This window comes from Phoenix dactylifera, chromosome 3 (genome assembly GCF_009389715.1).
Source record: "Phoenix dactylifera cultivar Barhee BC4 chromosome 3, palm_55x_up_171113_PBpolish2nd_filt_p, whole genome shotgun sequence".
NCBI lineage: Eukaryota > Viridiplantae > Streptophyta > Magnoliopsida > Arecales > Arecaceae > Phoenix > Phoenix dactylifera.
In genome coordinates this window covers 4,906,547-4,925,976 of record NC_052394.1, presented here as the reverse complement: position 1 = coordinate 4,925,976, position 19,430 = coordinate 4,906,547, and the positions used below count along the sequence as shown (strand labels likewise).

Here is a 19,430-nt window from a genome sequence, read left to right as displayed (position 1 = left end):
ATGCTCCAATATTGTTTGAGATAAAACCATATCTATTTATAGAATACATGAACTACTATTTTATACTGTCAAAAATGATATAGCGAATGACAGCAAACCCATGATAGAACGTGTTGCCAATTTTACAATAACCTAAGAGTGGTAAGTTCTTATACAACCATATTATAAAAATCCCAATAGTAGCAAAGTTTCAAAATAGTATATTTAAAAGTAACATATGTCGTAAATGGCTATTCAAAGCTTCATTGAAGTACATAGTTGGAAAAAGAAATGTCGGTCAGAAGTTTTTTTTTTCGTCACTAGCTATCTAATAGACTTACCAATCTTGTAATGTAATAACACTCGACAGAATATTCAATTAAACTATGTTAATATCTGTAAATCATCCTAGTCATGTGAAAAAGTTAAAGGCTCCATGGTATATTTCTATATAACAATTTCAGAATTAAATATCTTGATCTGATCAGCGTAAAACCATATGATTCTACATCAATTAAATGTTTCCTGATATATCAGTACCTTGAATGATTTCAATTTATTTGACTAGGGTTTCTAGTCATCAAGTAGGTCATGCAAATTAGTCGTATTAAAACAACTGGCACCGAAAGCAAGTTATCTTTGCCACGTGTTAGATGGTTTCGATTTGTTTTAGGGTTTACTGGATATCGCACGTCAGAAAAAAATACCAGATATAGATTCGATGCCTGTACTTATTGACATACTTGTCGGACACGTGTAACTCAATCAGTGGCGCCAAGACTATCGGAAGCTATTATTTGACGATATAAAGTTACAGTTTTAGATCCTGATGAGATTTGATCGCGAGAACTTCGGAGAATAAATCTGAGGTATTGAAAGCATCATTGAGCTATATTAAATCGAACTCTAAGATTCGAATAAAAGATTTGATTACAAGGTCACAGAGGTGCGAGCATCCCACTCTCCATTTTTTTCTCTATTTTTGGCCAAATATCATATTTCCTCCTTGCAACACATAACTATGGCCTTTCTCCTATTCCTCCTCCTCTTACAATATTTTGCCTTTTCAAACCTTCATTTTTTCAATTTCCATTCAAGTCCTTGGGGAATTAGTGCAGATTGGATTTGTGTCGTATGAATGTGAGGGTTGCTGAGATGGGGGACCGGGAGGGGTGTAACTAAGAGGTGAGGACCACGGCCGTGGCAATAGTTCCCTTGTCCTCCATCTCTGCTCTATAATCTATATAAAGCCAGGTGGTGAGGCAAGGAGGTGGGGCATGACTCCATAGGAGAGAGAACAGGAAATAATCACTCAGTTAAAAAAAAAAAAATGCGTGAAGTGGCTCCCCTCTTCTCCCTTCCGCTGCCCCTCGCCGAAGTACTGAGAGAGCGAGCGAGCCAGTGAGAGCTCAAAGGGAAAGAGAAACCGAGAGAGAGAGATTGGAGTTCCTTTCGACGGTGCTTCTCCCGAGAGAACCTCGGATCGGAGCCCAAAACCAGCCGGAACCCTCCCTCCGTTGAGCTCCATTCCTCCACTTTCTCCGAGAAAATTCCATCTTTCGCCGTCTTCTCGCCTCCCTTCGTCCATTTCTCATCGACCCTAGCCGGAACTCGCTCGGGTTTCTTCCATCTTGTTTTTGGTTCCTGTCCTCTCAGGCATGTCTTCGACCGATTCAGATGAGCTTTTAACTCCTAAACCCCTGGGATTTTCCCCTCCTCGGCCAGTTCTTTAGCCGTTCCGAGGCTCGGGTCTCCAGAAAGTCTTACATGTGTGACATTTTTTGTCTTCTTGCAGTAGAATTCTCCAGCATGTGCGATCTCCAGGCCTTTCCGCCCCTCCAAAGCGCCTGGGAGAGGCAGCGTGGGAGGTCGGAGAAGGCGTCGACGTCGACGCCGTTCCCATACCGCGGCATGGCCGGAATCAGTCCTGCGAGTTGGAGGCAGGCAGAAGATAAGGCAGAGGAGATTATAAGGTGCATTCAGCCGACCGAGGAAGCCGAAATGAAAAGGTGGTCTGTGATAGAACATATCAAGAAGCTGATAAAAACTAAAACTGATAGCGAGGTGATCCCTCTTATCTCTCATTTGATCACTATTTTTTTTCACTTACCGAGTTAATATTTGATTAGCGAGGTGATCCCTCTTATCTCTCATTTGATCACTATTTTTTTTTTACTTACCGACTTAATATTTGATTCTTTTTCTTTTGATATTCTAGTTTTATGATACTCTGATTTCTTTTTTTATAATGTAGATTGTGGTGTTTGTTCTGTTGATGTTTTACTATTTACTCTGTTCTTAACTTCTTATTTTATAATCTAGTTTTAAACAATGCATGCTACTCTCTCCCTCTCTCTGCTTGCACGTGCATTCGGTAGGTTACCTTCAATCTTGTTTCAGCATTTGATCATTATATATTGCTTGCTTAGATGGTACTATTATCCTCACCATCCTGTTTAATGCTTCCTTTCAAAGTTTTAGTTGCATGACATCCTTTTCTGACCTGCTCGTTAGAGTTATACTGGGTTTAGTTGAATTTCTTCAGCACAATGATAATTCTTGTATCTTGGTTAATGATCTGAGTGGAATATTACAATAAAGAGAGCCGAAGAATGCCTTTTCTCCAATTCCTTTGTAATGAGGTTTTTCTTTTTTTTCAGAAATTTGCTAGGAGGAGCTTACTTTGTTAAAATTATAACCTTTACAAATTACCTTGATCAATAGGATAAATTGGCAATGAACTCCTGAAGTTTTCTATTTTACATTGCTTCTGTGAAACTTAAGTCCATGATAGCAGGAAAATGCAACATACATCAATGAAGGACCTTTTTATCTATTACTATCATCTCATGAATGTACTCAGACAAGTAACTTGTATTCCTACTTTATCTTGGCATTAAGGATGAAATCGCTAATTTAAGGAAGGTAGGTGGCAGGGGTGGGGATGATTTTTAGGTTGTTTTGTATTTATGAATATGTGTACCTCTTTTTAAAGTGTTTCTGTATTTTTAAGAATCTATACTTTCACTTTATCTATTACCTAGTCTGCAAAGAAGGCATCATCTTTCCACAAGATCAAAAGGACATGCCTGCAGTTTGCTTTAACCTTCTAGCTGTAGTTTACTTTTTATGCGGATCTCTTTTTTTTTAAATTGGGATTTTCCTAGATTTTAGAGAATGTTTTTTGAATTCCAAGAATCCTACATACATATATTTATAAATATTCTATAAAGTATGTTTTCATACAATATAGTCTATGTGTATGTAAGTATGTGTCTAAGCATATTTAGACTAGCATCTTAATTTTGCATATGTCTCTTTTGTTCAATTTTGTGTGACATATTTGATGATCTTGATTTATAACAATCAACAAGAAAGATATTTATTTGTCCATTTTGTGCGTCAAGATACCCTCTCTCTCTCTCTTGCGCGCTCGTGCTCATACAATATAATCTATATGTATGTATGTGTCTAAGCATATGTAGACTAGCATCTTAATTTTGCATGAGTCTCTTTGGTTCAATTTTCAGTGACATATTTCATAATCTTGGTTTATAACAATCAACAAGCAAGACATTATTTATTGGTCTATTTCGTGCATCAAGATACTCTCTTTCTCCTGAGTGTGCGCATGCGAACACTCTGTTGTGCCTTCCTCCCTTTTTGCAGCAGGATGACGCCAACAATACATTGAATGCATAAAATTGGTTTGATTCCAGTCTCAGAAATTCAGTTTATTGGTTGAGGACTAAAGGTGGCACACAACTGGATACAAGCTTGAATCACATGTATGGCAGAAAATAATATTTGGACATGTATATGTACATGAATGTAGCATAGATTTATTCTGCAATCCTAAGGCCTGTTTTCTCAACTTTTTATTCATCTATTATTCATCTAATCAATTTAGTATGTCCTATAATTTTCACAATCTTCTCCCCTTAATTTACAGCCATTCTTTTATGATTATTAATCTCTTAAGTAAATTTAAGCATACTTTGTTCACTAGTTAACTCTCTTTGAGATTTATGCATGTAAATTTTATAGATCTGCTCTTTTTTTTTGGAAATATGAATTAATATTGTTGTTCTTGATTGCCAATAACGAATCACATTTTGAAATTTTTTGTACAACTGTCTTTAAAGGAGTTTCACATGTTCTTCTGTTATTATTTTAACTAAGAAGAAGGTTGCTATGTTTTATATTGTTAACCTGGGAAATCAATGGGGTTCTGGTCTGCTAGTCACCTTACTAGTCAGCACTAGCACTGGGTACATGTTCCAGGAGTTCTAACTCAGCATGGTGGCACTCCCACCATTATTCTCAAGGAAAAAAGAAAAGGAAACAAAATATTGGTAGCACAGGAATAGTAAGTTTGTATCCACTTTCTTATTAAAAAGGAATCTGCTTCATTATTCTTTCTGCTTCTCATTTCTTCAGCATTGTCAATTGTATGATTTTCTCACAAGATGGGCTTTGACTATAGATGTTGAGTCTGGTGGTGATCATGATCATGGCATTGTCAGACAATTCATTTACGTTTAATGCAAATTGTTTTTAGGTTAACCATGAGAGTACCATGGATTTTCAATATAAAAGTGATTGATTCATCTCCGGAGGATGATAAAGAGTTGATGTAGAGAACTCTGACATCCAGGTGTCCACTTTAAAGTAAAAAATGCTGGTATGATCAGTATGGAGTTTAATTTATATTTTCTGAAGATTGTCCAGGTTTAGATTTTCTTGGTCTTTTTAGGATCTTTGAGTTGTCTAGTCCGGGCAGTGGAAGGTGTGGAAGCTCTCTGTTTTGGATAAACTAATTTGCTAGGAAATAGAGGAAGCCCTGCATCTTTTCACCTTGCTTACCTCTATGTACAAGAGAAGAATAAGGAAATTCCATAATTGAGAGATTTAAACTAGAGGAGTTTTTTCTATTTAATGTTTTTATTTACTTGTTTGTCAAATTGTAGAATTCTTTGTCCTGGTAAAAGAACATTTGAAATCCTTTAGTTCCTTGTGAGGACAGACTTTTGTTTGAATCAGGATGGAGGAGAATCTCCAAGAGTGAAAGTGAAAATGACTCCAGTTTTTTGCCTTATATATTTTGATGTTGAATTTTGTTGAGAAAATATTGCAAAATGAACTTTGCTAATAAAGCAATCCGAACTATTCTCTGTCAGCTTTACATATTCTCATGGGCTAAACATTTCTGTTAGACTACATCTGATGTTCTTTCAAGCTCTTCCATATCCTTTTCTCAGCTTCTATAAATGTTACATTTTCCCATCCTCTTCCTGTGCCTTCAACAAAAATTAAAGTACCCCTCGCTAGTGCAGCTCCCTCAAATTTTGAGGCTGCACTATAACACATCCTTGGTGCAAGCCCAATGTGATTGGAGATACACTTGTTGTACCACAACTACTCATAATACTTTTCACAACTCTAGCATATGTGTCTATTCAAATGATAATTTCTACATGCATTTCCTTCTTAAAAGCCACCGACATGCCTTTCTCATCAAGGATTTCCATGATGATTTTCAGAAACATCACAATAAATGTGTAAATATCCTTCTTATATTGTTAAAAAATTCCAGTTGGAATGATAATACATGGAAGTTACTCAAGTATCTTCGGACTTGAGTCAGTACTCCTTCAAAGATTCTTTCATAATCTATACATACATTTTTTCCGAAAGATTATCTTTAGATAAAATATGTATGGCTTGCTTAGCATTTTTCCAATGTATGCTTTGATAAGTTAATTTTTATTTTTTTGTCCAACACAAGTTTCTGCTGTGTATATGTGTTTATGTGTTTTTTGAGTCATTAACCTCCAAGCGTATATGTTTAATGTCTCTTCTGATTCTTTGATCAATGCTTGAATTTTCTTGTGCATATACAAGCCAAAAGATATGAAGGAGAGGACAAGTTACATAAAATGCTGTTTAGTGCCCCACTACACTGCTGGCTTTTTGTGATTATATGCATGCATCCTCTTCATTTTGAGAAAACCACTGAGCTAACCTGAAGTTTTACTCAATATGGCTCTCCAGAGAGCTTCTATGACATATTCTTACTATATACCTGAACTCATAATTGCAAGCTACCAATTGCTCTATATCTCCATATTTCCGAGGCTCCTTGAAGATGTGACTCTTGAAGGGCATCATTGACTGCAGTCCTGGAACATATAATTATATTTTACTTCATTGACACTTGCTGTGAGAAAAAGTAACAATGTGCTGATTTTGTGAAGGAATTTCTTGTGCCTTTTTGATTGATCAAATATCCTTCTTATGGAGTTAATGCTTCATTATATGACTCTTTCCTAATTTAAACATCTGGGATTAGATCTGCTTATTGTAGGTAGACAATATTAACATATTTTTAGTCTATGCAAAATCCACAGGTATTTCCATTTGGATCAGTTCCATTAAAGACATACCTTCCTGATGGGGATATTGATCTGACGTTATTTGATGGTCCAAATTCTAATGGGAATTTAGTCCGTGATGTTTTGTCTATCATACAAGCTCAAGAAAATAGTGAGGATGCCGAGTTTGAAATAAAGGATGTGCTGTACATCAATGCTGAGGTTTTTCATTCAGCTTATCTTTATTTTCTATTAGTTGTTTGATAGGATGCCATGATTTATCTTTTAATGAATTCTACCTTTTGGCCTGGTTTTATGTCTCTATAGTATCTTTGCCAGCTTTCCTGCACATAGTTACCATATTCTTCATAAAGGTTTCATAATGTGTTGATAGATAGTTCTCTTCCAACATAGTGTTGTTCACAGTTTCCTAGGTTCACTTTCTTACATTGATTGTTGAGCTAAATCAGCAATCTTGTTCATACAGTATGTGGAGTAGAAACTATGAAATTTATGAAACAAACCAAGTAATAAGGTGATTTTATTACTGATTTATTTACCTCTTGAGCTACATTTGGTGGCATTTTTTTATATTGGCTGGGGGAATAATAATTTATATATCCAATCAATAAGAAATTTAGATGGAAAACATGGTAGTATGAGTTTGCTAGCATCTATGCTTCATGATTTTGGAAACTTTATGTGTAGATTAATATTGTCGTCAACAACTCCTCATAATCAAGTGTAAGTTTCCATACAAGTACCATAATTTAAGCTGCACCATAGTTAAATGGGAGTTTCTTCCTTTTCTCCACCCAAATTTTTAGCCCAAGTGCTACTTGTTTTATAGATGTTTGTGTTTTTGTGCATAATTCTTCATGATGTTCCTCCTGGTTGGTGCTAGATAATTTCTTACAACATTGATAAAACTCTTTAATCCTGAAATTAATCAGCCTTTTTGCAACAATTCAGAACCTCTCACAAAAATAGCTATCTAGAAGTTGGTATTTGGATTCCTTGGTCCTATATAAATACCCAAGATCTACCAAGTATATAGCCAATGTGGGACTAAATGTACACCCGCACGGGCACTCACATAAACCCCCCTCCTCGCATTTAAGCTTTGGCATCCTCACTAGGCTCAAAGTTCAAATCCAATCATAAGTACCACAAATTCAATTATAAATACCATAATCAGCCCGTGGTCAACATAAATAAGCTCGTGCTACAATGTCTCCTAGTCCACATGGGCCATGGATTGTGTCACTCTGATTCTATTTATAACAAGCTAGAACCTCACCCAAAAGGGCTAGCTAAAAGGTGTTATTTGGCCTACCCATGATCTACCCAAGATAGAGTTGATGCGAAACTAAACACATGCCCACATGGGCCCTCACACTTTTGATATGCAAGTAGTCTTCTAGACGATAAGCTAATTCTTTATCAAATGCCTAGATTTTGTTGCCATGGTTTCTACTTATGCTATAATAGTGCTTCCTAGTCTTTTAATTTGTTTCTATGATCCTGGTTCCACTGGTCTCAAAAAGTACATTACTACTAACACCGGCTCCTTTCTTGCCTCCATATGTGGGTTTACAGTACATCATTTTTAATTATCAAGCATTCTAAAACCTAGTTCTTCTTTTTCCCATAGCTTCTTGCCATTTAGCTTAACAAATTTTCTGACTAGAATAAGAAAGATTGTTGAACTCCAACCAACCAACATAGGGACAATTGAAAAAAAAAATTATCAGAAAGATACAAGATATTGTTGGTGGACAGGTTTTGGCAGTTAATGGTTGCGATTTTGAGAAGGTGAAAAGTAAAGTGATGTATTAGATGAACATGTGACGTTTGCTAAGTGCTGAAGAAAAATTTTATTTATTCTTGATGCAGCTTTAGCTAATGTATTAGTACATATGGGTTTGGACATTCATATATCCCTGGAAATTCCACAGCTTGATTTGAACACCCCCCTCGCCCCTCCCTCCCTCACACCCACACCCACACACCCCACCCATGTCACGTGGTCAGTTATTCATCATTTCTTTTTGAACTCCGGTATTTTTTGATTTAAGACATCTTTGCATATTTTTATCTGTCTTCTGATCTTTTAGAATATCTGAATATTATGTTGGTTTTTCAACTATATAAAGAAACTTTTATGCCAGGTCCAACTTGTTAAGTGCCTCATTCAGAATATTGTAGTAGATATCTCATTTAATCAGATTGGCGGACAGTGTACACTCTGCTTCCTGGAGCTGGTATGGTGATAATTTTAACTTGTTCCTTCTTTCCTCATATTTGCACTTTCACATTGCTGGAACAATCACCACATTAAGTACTCTTCTGTTTCACCTCCCAAGTCCCATTACACTGTTCTTGCTAATGATTCAAGATTTTAGGGAGATTGCTTGAAATCTATTATTGATGTAGATGGACAGGAAGCTTGGGAAGGACCATCTCTTTAAAAAGAGTGTGATTTTGATTAAAGCTTGGTGTTATTATGAAAGCCACATCCTTGGTGCTCCTTATGCCCTAATATCTACATATGCATTGGAAACGCTGGTCCTCTATATACTCCATCTCTTCCATGAAACTCTTGGGGGCCCTTTATCGGTGAGTTCTCAATTGGAAATGCATCATTTGGAACATTGGCATTCATGTAATACAGATCAATGAAGGTCTGATGAAGAGAGTGGGCTCTGCACAGGTTCTGTACAGGTTTTTGGACTATTTTAGCAAATTTGATTGGGACAATTATCGCATCGATTTATACGGTCCCCCCTTCTCTCTCTCTCTCTCTGTGTGTGTTTGTGTGTCTGAGTGTGCACGGTTGATGAAAAGTTATGTTTCTAATTTCACAGCTGTGGCATCAGAAACAGATGGTGATTTATTGTTTACCAAGGAGTTCCTTGAAAACTGCATGGACTTGTTTTCTGTAAGCCCAAGGGATCGTAAAAGCAGCTCTTCGTACTTCCCTACCAGGTGTCTAAATGTAGTAGATCCGCTGAAAGAAAACAATAATCTGGGAAGAAGCGTAAGCACAGGTCAGCAATTGCCTCCTTCACTACCATCTCCTCTCTCTCTCTCTCTCTCGCGCGCGCGCACATACGCATACACACTCAATTACTCAATATTGCTGCAATATGATTTTCTTGTCATATTCTTCTGGAAGTTGTCTGATGTGGTGATCACTTGAAAATGCAGGAAATTTTAAACGCATTCGCCTTGCATTTTCATATGGGTCTCAAAAACTTAGGGAGATACTGTTGTTACCTGATCATCTTATTGCTGAGGAACTTACTACATTTTTCAAAAACACATTGCGGAGACATGAAAGGGGAGAGAGGCCCCATCTGCATAATGCCCTTCCCATTGGTTCAGATGCCTCCGGACACTTAGAGTCTGAAAACTGCCTGCCCAACTTTATTAGAGTGGAAGCGGATGCTTCCTTAGAACAGAATATTTCCGGCAATAAAACTGCAGTCTCCAGAACCATGAGAGAAAACCTCAAGGCTTCAACATCAAGCAGTGCAACAGGTGCGCCTCCCAGCAACATAATTTTATTATGCAACCCACCAACTTTTTTTTTCTTCGAGCAAATGGAAATGGGTTTAAACAAACAAACCTAACATATTTTACAACTAAGAACAAAGAAGAAACCAATCTGTTTTTACAGGAGTACTATGAAAAAGAGTCACCAAGCTATCTTACTTGCTGGTTTTCTATTAGACATGGAACTGCTGGCTCGGTTGACAGGCTGGCACATCAAGTTTCTGTTTTTACCTTTCAGAAAATTCATACCATGCAGATTGCTCATCGGTGACTAGAATGGCAAGTTGGCATGCAAAAACGAGGCTGGCTGATCTTGCTGGGGATATCGACCTGCATTTGAGAAATCTTCATCAAGCTCAGTACCATCTGGTGTTCAATTTTACAGGGTCCGAACTTCCGATCCATATTCGCCGGAGAATGTTTATTCATAGGCACTCAAATGTACAGGTCTCCTGGCAGCCAGCTACTTTCACCCCTGGCGGCCAGCAAACAAGCAAAGAATATATGCCGAGGCAGCGTGGAACAGGAACCTACATCCCAGAAACGGTATACTTTCATTCAGTTGGGTCTTGCAGTTGGTAGTCGAGAATTGGGTTGGATCAGTATTACTCTAGTTCATCAGCTTTTCTATGAGTTGGTCCACTGGTTCAGAAATTAGAAGAGATGAACAAACTGATCCATTGCACTCTAGTTATTATGAATTTGAGCATAAGCCCATGCCATGATATGCTGGTATAAATTGCACAAAACAGTAATTCACAAAGATCCTTACCATTGGTAATATCCTTTGTTTGCCGGGTTTTGCAGACCTACCGTACCTACAGGCAGCGGCTTGCACTGGGGAAGTCGAAGGTGCCGCCGAGAGCCCGTAAAAACGATCAAGAGGTAACAACATCCAGTGGCACAAAATTGCTGGAAAGAGGGAGTCATGAGGCATCTCCATTGATACAAGTTCCTGAGTCTGGTGGTCAAGGACAATGGAGACCAGTTCAGGTGGATCTTCCCCAGTCTTCACACCCCTCAGAGAGGGGTTGTTGCCAAGCCAATGGCCTCATTTTACAAGAGGAACGGAGGCCTGAGGGTGGTTCCTTGGCGCCTGTTCCATTACTAGAATTTTTGCCTGAGGTTTGGAAGAGGTTCAGCATCGACAGACCCCAAGGTCAGGGTTCTGTGACAAGTTCGACGAGTTCTGAAATGACTCCAATGACGGCAGAGAGGTATTACTTTTCACCAGCTTTAGCTTTTATGATTACAGTAGGCATGGAATTTAGGGAAAAAGTTGCATTAGAAGATGGATAAAAAGCTGGATAACGTAGTAAACACAATCAACAACACCTGCTAACATATAAACAATGGGCCTTGGATTTATTTTATCTTTAAGACCATTAGTTCACCTTATAAAATTTTCAACTGAAATATATATTAGCACAAGATGCTTGAATATAGTAGCATATTACATAGATAGCGATTCATGGAAGCCATCTGTCATAGCCTCTAAAACTGCAGTTTTACTAGAATAGATTTGATATAAAGATTGTCCTAATCTTTTTCCTTAATACTGTGAATTAAACATGCAGGCCTACACCAACCTTTCAACTCCAAGATGAGTGTGACTTCCCCCCTCTGTCTTGTTAAGGCTTTTGTTTTTTTAAGGGGAATTTCACTTATACAGAGACATAACAAAACATAGCGGCAACAAAATTCTAACTGGTGGGAGCATAATTTGCTCGTGGTGGTGTAACGATCGGCGTTCTCTGATGGCTGTGGTGCATCAACTTCCTCTGCTTACATTCTCATAATTCTCGTTTCATATCCTTCCATTCTTCCCACCCATTAGGTGGGTACAAACAAGCCTCTTTGTTTGAATGGTGAGGTTGGATTTCCATGTATGTTGATGGAAAACTGGTTGGAAAGTAGGTTTGATATCTTCCTGTTATATTTTTACATAATATAGACCAAATGATCCTTTCCAAAATTGGCCCAGTGAATAATCAATCTTTTTTTTTTGTTGTTTATAACTCACTAATCATTGGAGATGAGATGATATGTCAATTTTCTCTTCTCATTCTAGTTGTCTTCACCCATCAAAGCTTTATGCAGGTACTTGTTCCCTTGGTTCTCAAGAACAAACAAATACATGCAGAACCAAACGACTTTGAGTACATTAACATGGAGCCATTTGGCCTGCGTTTATGATGTTGATCTTCCATCTCCATTTTGGCCTGTGAGAACTATCTTGGAGGAACCAAGACAATCTGTGCATAAATAGATGAAGGCTTTAGGACTTTAACCTTATCTCATCTACAGGATAAATCAATAGAAGGTTTGTACTTCTGTTTCCCAAGGCAAGAAGTAGCAGTCATCTTCTGGCTGGTTTGTGTCCGCTGGTTGCAACCAAACTCAAACAAACCAAGGCACGTTCAAATTGAAAAACTATGTACGATCCCTGATCTACTGGAAACCGTAGATTGGCTCGAGTGCACGGCCAGTCCATGTACCAGTTCCAGTGTGCACTTGGGCCACGGTGGACCTTTAATGGGAGTTCATGGATTGTGGGCCCATTCTCGAACTACTTGTTCTTAATGGTAGCTAGGCATGGCGTTTAGAGAAGGATACGTGGAAGAAATTGATCCAATCGCATTCTGAGATTTTTGTTACTGGGATATTAGAGTCCACCTCAAAGTAAATTTTTATTATCCCAAGTATCTTTGGGAGATCTAAGCACTCTAGTAACATCCCCAGCTTCATTTTCTTTCCCACCTTCTCTTGTACATCATTATCCTTGCACAAGAGCTATAATGTGGATATGCTGGTAGGATTTCCAAGCAGGCCCGAATTACAGGCATCGTTTTCATGAGTTTACTGGGTGCAAAATAACCAAGAAATCGGAGGAACATAACATGCTAACCACAACAATTATCTGCGAACTAGTACTGAGCTACAAAATGTTGGAATTTAGTGTGTACTGGCGAGAACAACTCCAAGATTGTTTGAGGACAAGGATTTATTGTTTGTGATTTTCTGGAAAAAGGAACTAAAGGTTCTCTGGAAACAAAGCATTAAGCATGAACAAATTTTGACATAAAAGATGGAAGTACAGTCTCACAGGGAAATGACAAATCCTAGAAGAAATGAAATATTGCAGACGACCGGGTTGCCTTCCGAGCAGATCACGGAAGGCCAAGAAACTCGCGTCAATAGAAGATTGTTTAGAACTAGACTAGCTTTAGTTAAAGAGTGATCTACTAACAGGATGAAAAGCAGAAAAAACTTGCTTGTCGAGAGCAAATTTGTCCAGCGAAATATTCCTTCCGAGTTGTTTGATATTTTATTTTCAGCTGCTCACGGATGTATTTACTCAAGATTGTTTGATGATTCCAGTTTACTCCCAAAAAAAAAAAACAAATTGCAACAAGCAACTTACATTTTACAGTCAGGAGCGTCAACTTGAGCTCCATAAGTGCCCGCTAGATTTTCTTGTAGAGTTTCATCCTGAAAGTTGAAGTACGCCAGAATTGTATTATTTCAAAGTAAAGCCAACGGAAAGATATTGAAAATATAAAAGCAAAGAATTTTACGGAATTTCATTTATACATGCCATATGCTGGATGTATGGATCTTCGGGATGAAAAACAGAGAAAAGAAGCTTTATAATGAAAGCGAACCATCTCTTTTAAGCATTTGGTCAGATGATTGGGATTATGCCACCAGGGCCTCAGGCTTGTTGCTTAGCTTATAATTGCCTATTGGTCATTTTATTCTTATAAATGTAAGTTCTTCCATTATACTCACCTTCCACAAATCTCTTACAAAAACACTAATGGTTGTGTCACGCTCCGAACCCAGCACCCGGGTCCGGTATGCAACCGGCCGCATGAGCGCTAGAGCAGTGCCCTAAAGATTATGCAAGGCCTATGATGAACAAAAATTCCAATAAATCCACAAGAAATTGATAATTCAAATAGACAAATTCGGCATGTCCAAATAAACAAATTAGTTCAATTACAAGATCTTCAAATGTTCATCAACATCAAAGAAGGATAAACTAACTAACTAACTAATGACTTTGGCACTTGCACTCTGCGCCTATCCCATCCAAATCTATGCATCCTGCAACTCTGGTAAAGAAAAAAAGAAGAAGAAGGGGTGAGCTTTACAGCTCAGTAAGAATCCCTACACATCCATACCAACACAATAATAATATGAATTTGAAACCACGACAAATCGATGCACATTTTATGGAATCATAAACAGTTTCCAAAAGACTCAAATAATCAATATAATTATGTACATCAAGCATCAATGAAAGTCCATATTATATATCAAACGTCAATGAAAGTCCAGCCACATAAGAATGATATAGTATATAATAGCTTATAAATCACTATGACTGTTTTCAATGCTTTTTCTTTCCATTCCATATTAACTTGATCCGGATCAATTATCTTTCCGACTTTGGACTACATCTCGGTCACGTTTCCGGCCCGTGACGGGACAATCGATAGTATCACATTTCCGGCCTGTGACGGGGCAATCGATGGTATCACATTTCTAGCCTGTGATGGGGCAATCGATAGTATCACATTTCCAGCCTGTGACGGGGCAATCGATAGTATCACATTTCCAGCCTGTGACGGGGCAATCGATAATATCACATTTCCAGCCTGTGATGGGGCAATCAATAATAACGAGCCCAAAGTTCCTGTTCATTTAATCAATTCACAAACACATCCATTCCTTTTTTCCACTTTATTTCCGGCCTAGACTAACCATGGTCACGTTTCCGGCCCGTGACAGGACAATCAATATAACATGGTTAGTCCATACCACCACATCCATAAATTCAATTATGCAGGTATAAGTTATACACATACATGCATCCATCATACTAATAATCACAAGCCAACACGATCAAAATATAATTTAATATAAAACTATTTTTGATTTGTCTGGATCATAGCATATCATCCATTCATACATATCTAAGCATAAAAATATTATATCATGCAGGATTGGCGTACAAGGATCCTTACCTTTTGTTGAAAACTCAAACAACTAATCACCCGCCCTCACGGTGATCTATGAACAGGAATGCACAGGACTCTGCTCAGCGTCCTCTCGTCCAATAGATTGTTCCCCTACAGAACCAAGTCATTATCAAAATTTATCAAAGATATATGATGATCTAGGACCCCTGTTTAATCCTCTAAAGGGTCCTCTAAAATCTAGCATCCCAAGACTATCTAGAGTCCTCAAAGCCATGATCTCCCCGGATCCAAGTGTAAGAAGGGAACCCAACAACAAATAATATAATAAGAGGAAATATATAATAAGAGAAAAGGTGGGGAAAGACCCTCTCTCTTTCTCTCTTCTTCCTTCTTCCCGACGGAAAGGGGAGAAGGGGGTTCGGCCACCGGTGGCCCACGGCCGGCGACGCCCCATGGTCGTCGGCCTGTGGCGGTGCCGGCGATGCCACGCCCGGCGACGGCCGGCCGGAACGAGAGAGGAGAAGGCCGAATAGGGCTCGGCTTCTCCTTCAATCCGGCGACTTCCCGGCTACATTCCCAAGGAGGTAATGGCCAAAGACGAAGGAGAAGAAGGAGAAGATGCTCACCCTGCCTCCGGCGAGCTCCTTCCGACCGGCTCGACGGCGAAAGCTCCGATCCTCCCCGCGGCAAGGTAGAAACCCAATCTCTTTCTCTGTTTTTTTTGTGTGTGTGTGGAAGCCTCTCGGCTGATGTCCTAGGGAGAGGAGGAGGTCTCGGCCCGATTGCTAGGGTTTTTATCACCCTAAGATCCTCCTTCCCGGTGGATTCGGGAGGAGGGGGAAAACTTTCCGAAAACAGGGGAGGGAGAGCGTTACGATCGGGAGACTCCCTCCCCCATTTTCACGAGTTGGGCCGTCCTTGCTCAGAGGCCGGCCCAACTCAAACGTGGGTCTCTACAGGTTGAATCAAGGCCAAGTGTTTCCCATTTAGCTATAATTGTGACGGCTTCAGGACAACGGTTCCATAAAGCAACAAGGAGCCGGTTTCCAGAGAGATGGCCAGCCCAAACCTGACCAAGCAAATGAAATAGATTGGATGTCCTTTTACAATGGCGCAGCAAAAGAAACGATCGTCGAGATTTCCAATATTGTTACAGCAGCAGCAGAGGAAAGCCTACGTGCACGACTTTCATGACATGCAAAAGAGAAAAACAATAAAGCACACGTTACTCAAGAAGAATAAGATGGTTGAAGTCTATAAACCCACAAACTCGTGTCTTCAGTTGTTTTTTGTTAAGGGTCGGGGGATTAGTCCTTTTCGAATCCTCACCTAGACCCTTACATTATCTCTCAATGTCTATGGGTTCGGCCAGCAGCATATCGTTGACAAAGCTCTCCAATGCGTAACATAATTCTTATTTAATAAAACAAAGGGCAGCACAGCCTCCCATTCAATCAAAAAAAAAGAAAAAGCAGAGGTACATTTAGGAGGAATTACATGCTTCGATCAAAAGTATTTTGACCTAATGTCTAGTTTAAACGATGAGCTTGGAAGTAGAAAAAAAAATGAACTGAACTAAGTGATAATTAAAGTCAAATAATTGGCACGGTCTAGTTAATAATAATCAGATTATGAGATATTGATATCGGTGTCATATAATAACCAATAAGGAAATTTCATTTGGGTAATGAGGCAAAAGTGACTTGTGATAAAAGGGCACATCCATAATTTCATAGCGGTTTATCAAGTGGCTGTTTACCATGAATACACTCAAAACCCTAGTTCGATCCCGTATCGCATGCAAGCACAATTGCACATGTTGAAGCAAGCTTATGCATAAACATGGATCGACTCGCCCTCGTGTGGAATCTCACGTAGTACGTCCCGCATGGTAAGTATGCATCATATTGCAGTGCTTCAAACATGGAGGAGTGCAAGACAGCATCATCCAATCTAATTTATAAGCAAATGGTTGAATGCATTAGCTAAAGGGGTTCTCTGGCGGCCCAAAGGTTAAATGTGCATCCGTTTGGAAATTTAGTATTGAAAAGCAGAGGCCAAGCAGACTATCAATGAGGGAAAGCAGGGGAGACCATGCCCTCTCACTGGCAAAATAATAGACTTTAGAAGGCACAATAATTCTATACATGGTAGACACTAGAAAGACTTCAGAAGGCATAAAGTGTTCTAGTCTTCGTTAAGAACATCATTTTAAGCTTTATGACAAGGAAAAAGTAAGAAAATAACCATAGGCTAGGAAGAACAAGCGAAAAAAAAGAAAGATAATAAAGTTGTTGTGAGAGGTCGCAAATAGGAGCATAGTGTTCCAAGTCTCATTCATTAGGTGATAGGCATTTAGGAGTTTCTAGCATAAGCAATATATATGGAGAAGTCTTGAGGGGCATAGGACTAATTTTTGCTCAGTAAAGCATCATGAATTACACAAATCAAACTTTTGATTAACAGAAGAAAAGCAACAAAGTATTCAAAACACCGAATTTGCTCTATGCCAGGAATGCCAATTTCAATATACCAATCTCACTTTGAAATGATTTTCCTTTATACATAATGCACAACTTCATTTCCAGCAAGAAGAAATTGTGCATAGATTTGACTGGTCTCAAAAGAACCTATGATTGAGTACCAAGAAAACTATTTTGAAGGCCAAATAGAAAAGGCAGGCACATAAATAGGCAGTTTGATATCCCCGGGCCCAGATACAGTACAAATTATCTTGAGGTTTATGATAGTTTATCCTATTCCTAGTGACATACAGTACAAATTATCCAAGCCCTGGCTTCGAAAGGAGGTGTCCCATCGCTGCAATATGTCACTTATAATGGTAGATGATAGATACCCATAACACCGTGCTACTTTGTTTTAAAAATACATCGCCAATCATTTTTATCCTCATCCACTACCAATGAGTCCCTTATGATGCTTTTTTTTAAAAGTTTACCTCGTCGTTTAGCATAACAACTGCCTGCTCGTAGTGATCGACGGGGAAGCAAAAAAAATATAGAATAATATACCTACCGAGATGGAAGCCGAAGATGATTATTGTAGATGAATATATCGAACGAAATAAGATCTAAGATTGAAGCTAATCTACACGGTCATAATTATGCTTGATGATAGCATCTATGTATTAGATGAAACGCAAGCATGGAGGCCTGGACTTTGACGACAGTCAAATTGGTAGCTAACACATTATTCAACTTATCACTTGGTTATATCAGCATTTAAAAAGTAAAAATAAAAATCATTCGAGGGAAAATTTGAAGCTAGAAAATACTAAATTGTTAGAAGCTCAGCATTTGTCCAAAAATTAAGTTTAGAAAACAAGAAACATCAGACAAAAGGTCAAATCACGTAAAATCATAGACCACACGCATGCTAAAAGAAACAAGCTAAAAGATACAAAAGACAAGCAACAAGAAGTCAACAGCAAATAGGGATAAGATCACTGGCACTATTTACAAACAAATAAGAGTTTTTTTATGAATTCATTTAAAGAATCAAGAATCCTGGCATAAGTTTTGATTTGACTATTTACGAACAGTTTGGCAAAACATTTTGATAAATGAAATATTCACAGATAACATCAGAGCTTTCAGAAATTTGGAAATAACGTGCCTAGCCTGCATGCTCGAGTGAGGTAGGACCTCAGGATAACTATCCCACCGTACGCTAGTGCTTCTTCGGGACATTGCGTACAAATTGGGTGCTACTTTTCTTGAAAGATTGTCTGCTTTCTTATTGTGGATTAGCTGAATTCCACTGCTGACTAGTGTCCAGTGCTTAGCCTCTCTACTTCTCATGCAAGAGTTTTCACTGGTGTCGGACCACACAGAGGTGAGCCAACCATCCAATGTCCAGGAGCTACCCAAAGTAAGTTCTTCAGTGCATATTTCTGCTCAATAATCTCAGACTGTGTGCTACAGTCTTGTGATTTGTCAGGTTGTTGTTTCTCAGTTGTTGGTTGTAGTATTTGCATATCCTCTGATGGTGAACTTGTAATGCTGGAAATGCAAATCCACTTGCAATAGATGGATGCTCTTGAGTGGGATTTTGTTTTCTTTAATTCTTATAATGTCAGAGACAATATTTTGAATTAAGAATCCAAAATATATTTCGTTTTAATGGTTTTGAATAGGCCTTTGCACATGAATCAGATTCCAGACAGAGATCAGGCCTTCTTCCCACAATGCTGTCTGGTAGGCAATTCTCATCCACTAACATTTTTCCATCTCCATGGTTCTCAGAGCTTTAGACTGCTTTATCTTGAAATTGTTGTTTAGGGTCTAAAACTTGGGTCTCTCTGCTACTCAAAATTAATGGAGGGACTAGCTTTCATGCATGGTTTCTTCAAGTGGGGAGGTTCCTTAAAAGCTTCTTTTACGGTTTAGGGATTGTAGCTAGACAGGGAAGGAGGAGAAGCCATGTGGCCTTTGGACGGTTGCTTTTTGAGCCTTCTGAAAGCATCAGTGTTTCCTTTTTATTGTTCAGTTCGCTTTGTAAATGCTGTTAG

The 19,430-nt window shown here is 38.6% G+C and overlaps 1 protein-coding gene and 1 long non-coding RNA gene across 2 annotated transcripts; both read left to right on the top strand.

The window, feature by feature from the left end:
• Positions 1-1,749: 1,749 nt before the first annotated feature.
• On the top strand, positions 1,750-12,426 carry LOC103702120. The gene is made up of 10 exons (XM_039124352.1): positions 1,750-2,043; positions 6,390-6,575; positions 8,525-8,617; positions 8,790-8,972; positions 9,067-9,133; positions 9,221-9,403; positions 9,564-9,896; positions 10,168-10,457; positions 10,719-11,128; positions 11,489-12,426. Exons 1-10 carry the CDS (start codon positions 1,789-1,791, stop codon positions 11,544-11,546), a joined length of 2,058 nt encoding a protein of 685 aa, XP_038980280.1. The 5' UTR covers positions 1,750-1,788; the 3' UTR covers positions 11,547-12,426.
• Positions 12,427-15,263: 2,837 nt separating this feature from the next.
• On the top strand, positions 15,264-19,052 carry LOC120110171. Its single transcript, XR_005510941.1, has 2 exons — positions 15,264-15,590; positions 18,498-19,052. It is a non-coding gene; the product is annotated as an uncharacterized LOC120110171 (long non-coding RNA).
• Positions 19,053-19,430: the final 378 nt, after the last annotated feature.

What these genes read in the sequence shown, in the direction of transcription:
- LOC103702120 (XM_039124352.1), top strand. Translation starts at nt 1,789, where the DNA reads ATGTGCGATCTCCAGGCCTTTCCGCCCCTCCAAAGCGCCTGGGAGAGG. An exon ending in TTATCGCATCGATTTATACG is followed by an intron (nt 9,134 to 9,220) that starts GTCCCCCCTTCT and finishes CTAATTTCACAG; the next exon opens with CTGTGGCATCAGAAACAGAT. An exon ending in GAACCTACATCCCAGAAACG is followed by an intron (nt 10,458 to 10,718) that starts GTATACTTTCAT and finishes CGGGTTTTGCAG; the next exon opens with ACCTACCGTACCTACAGGCA.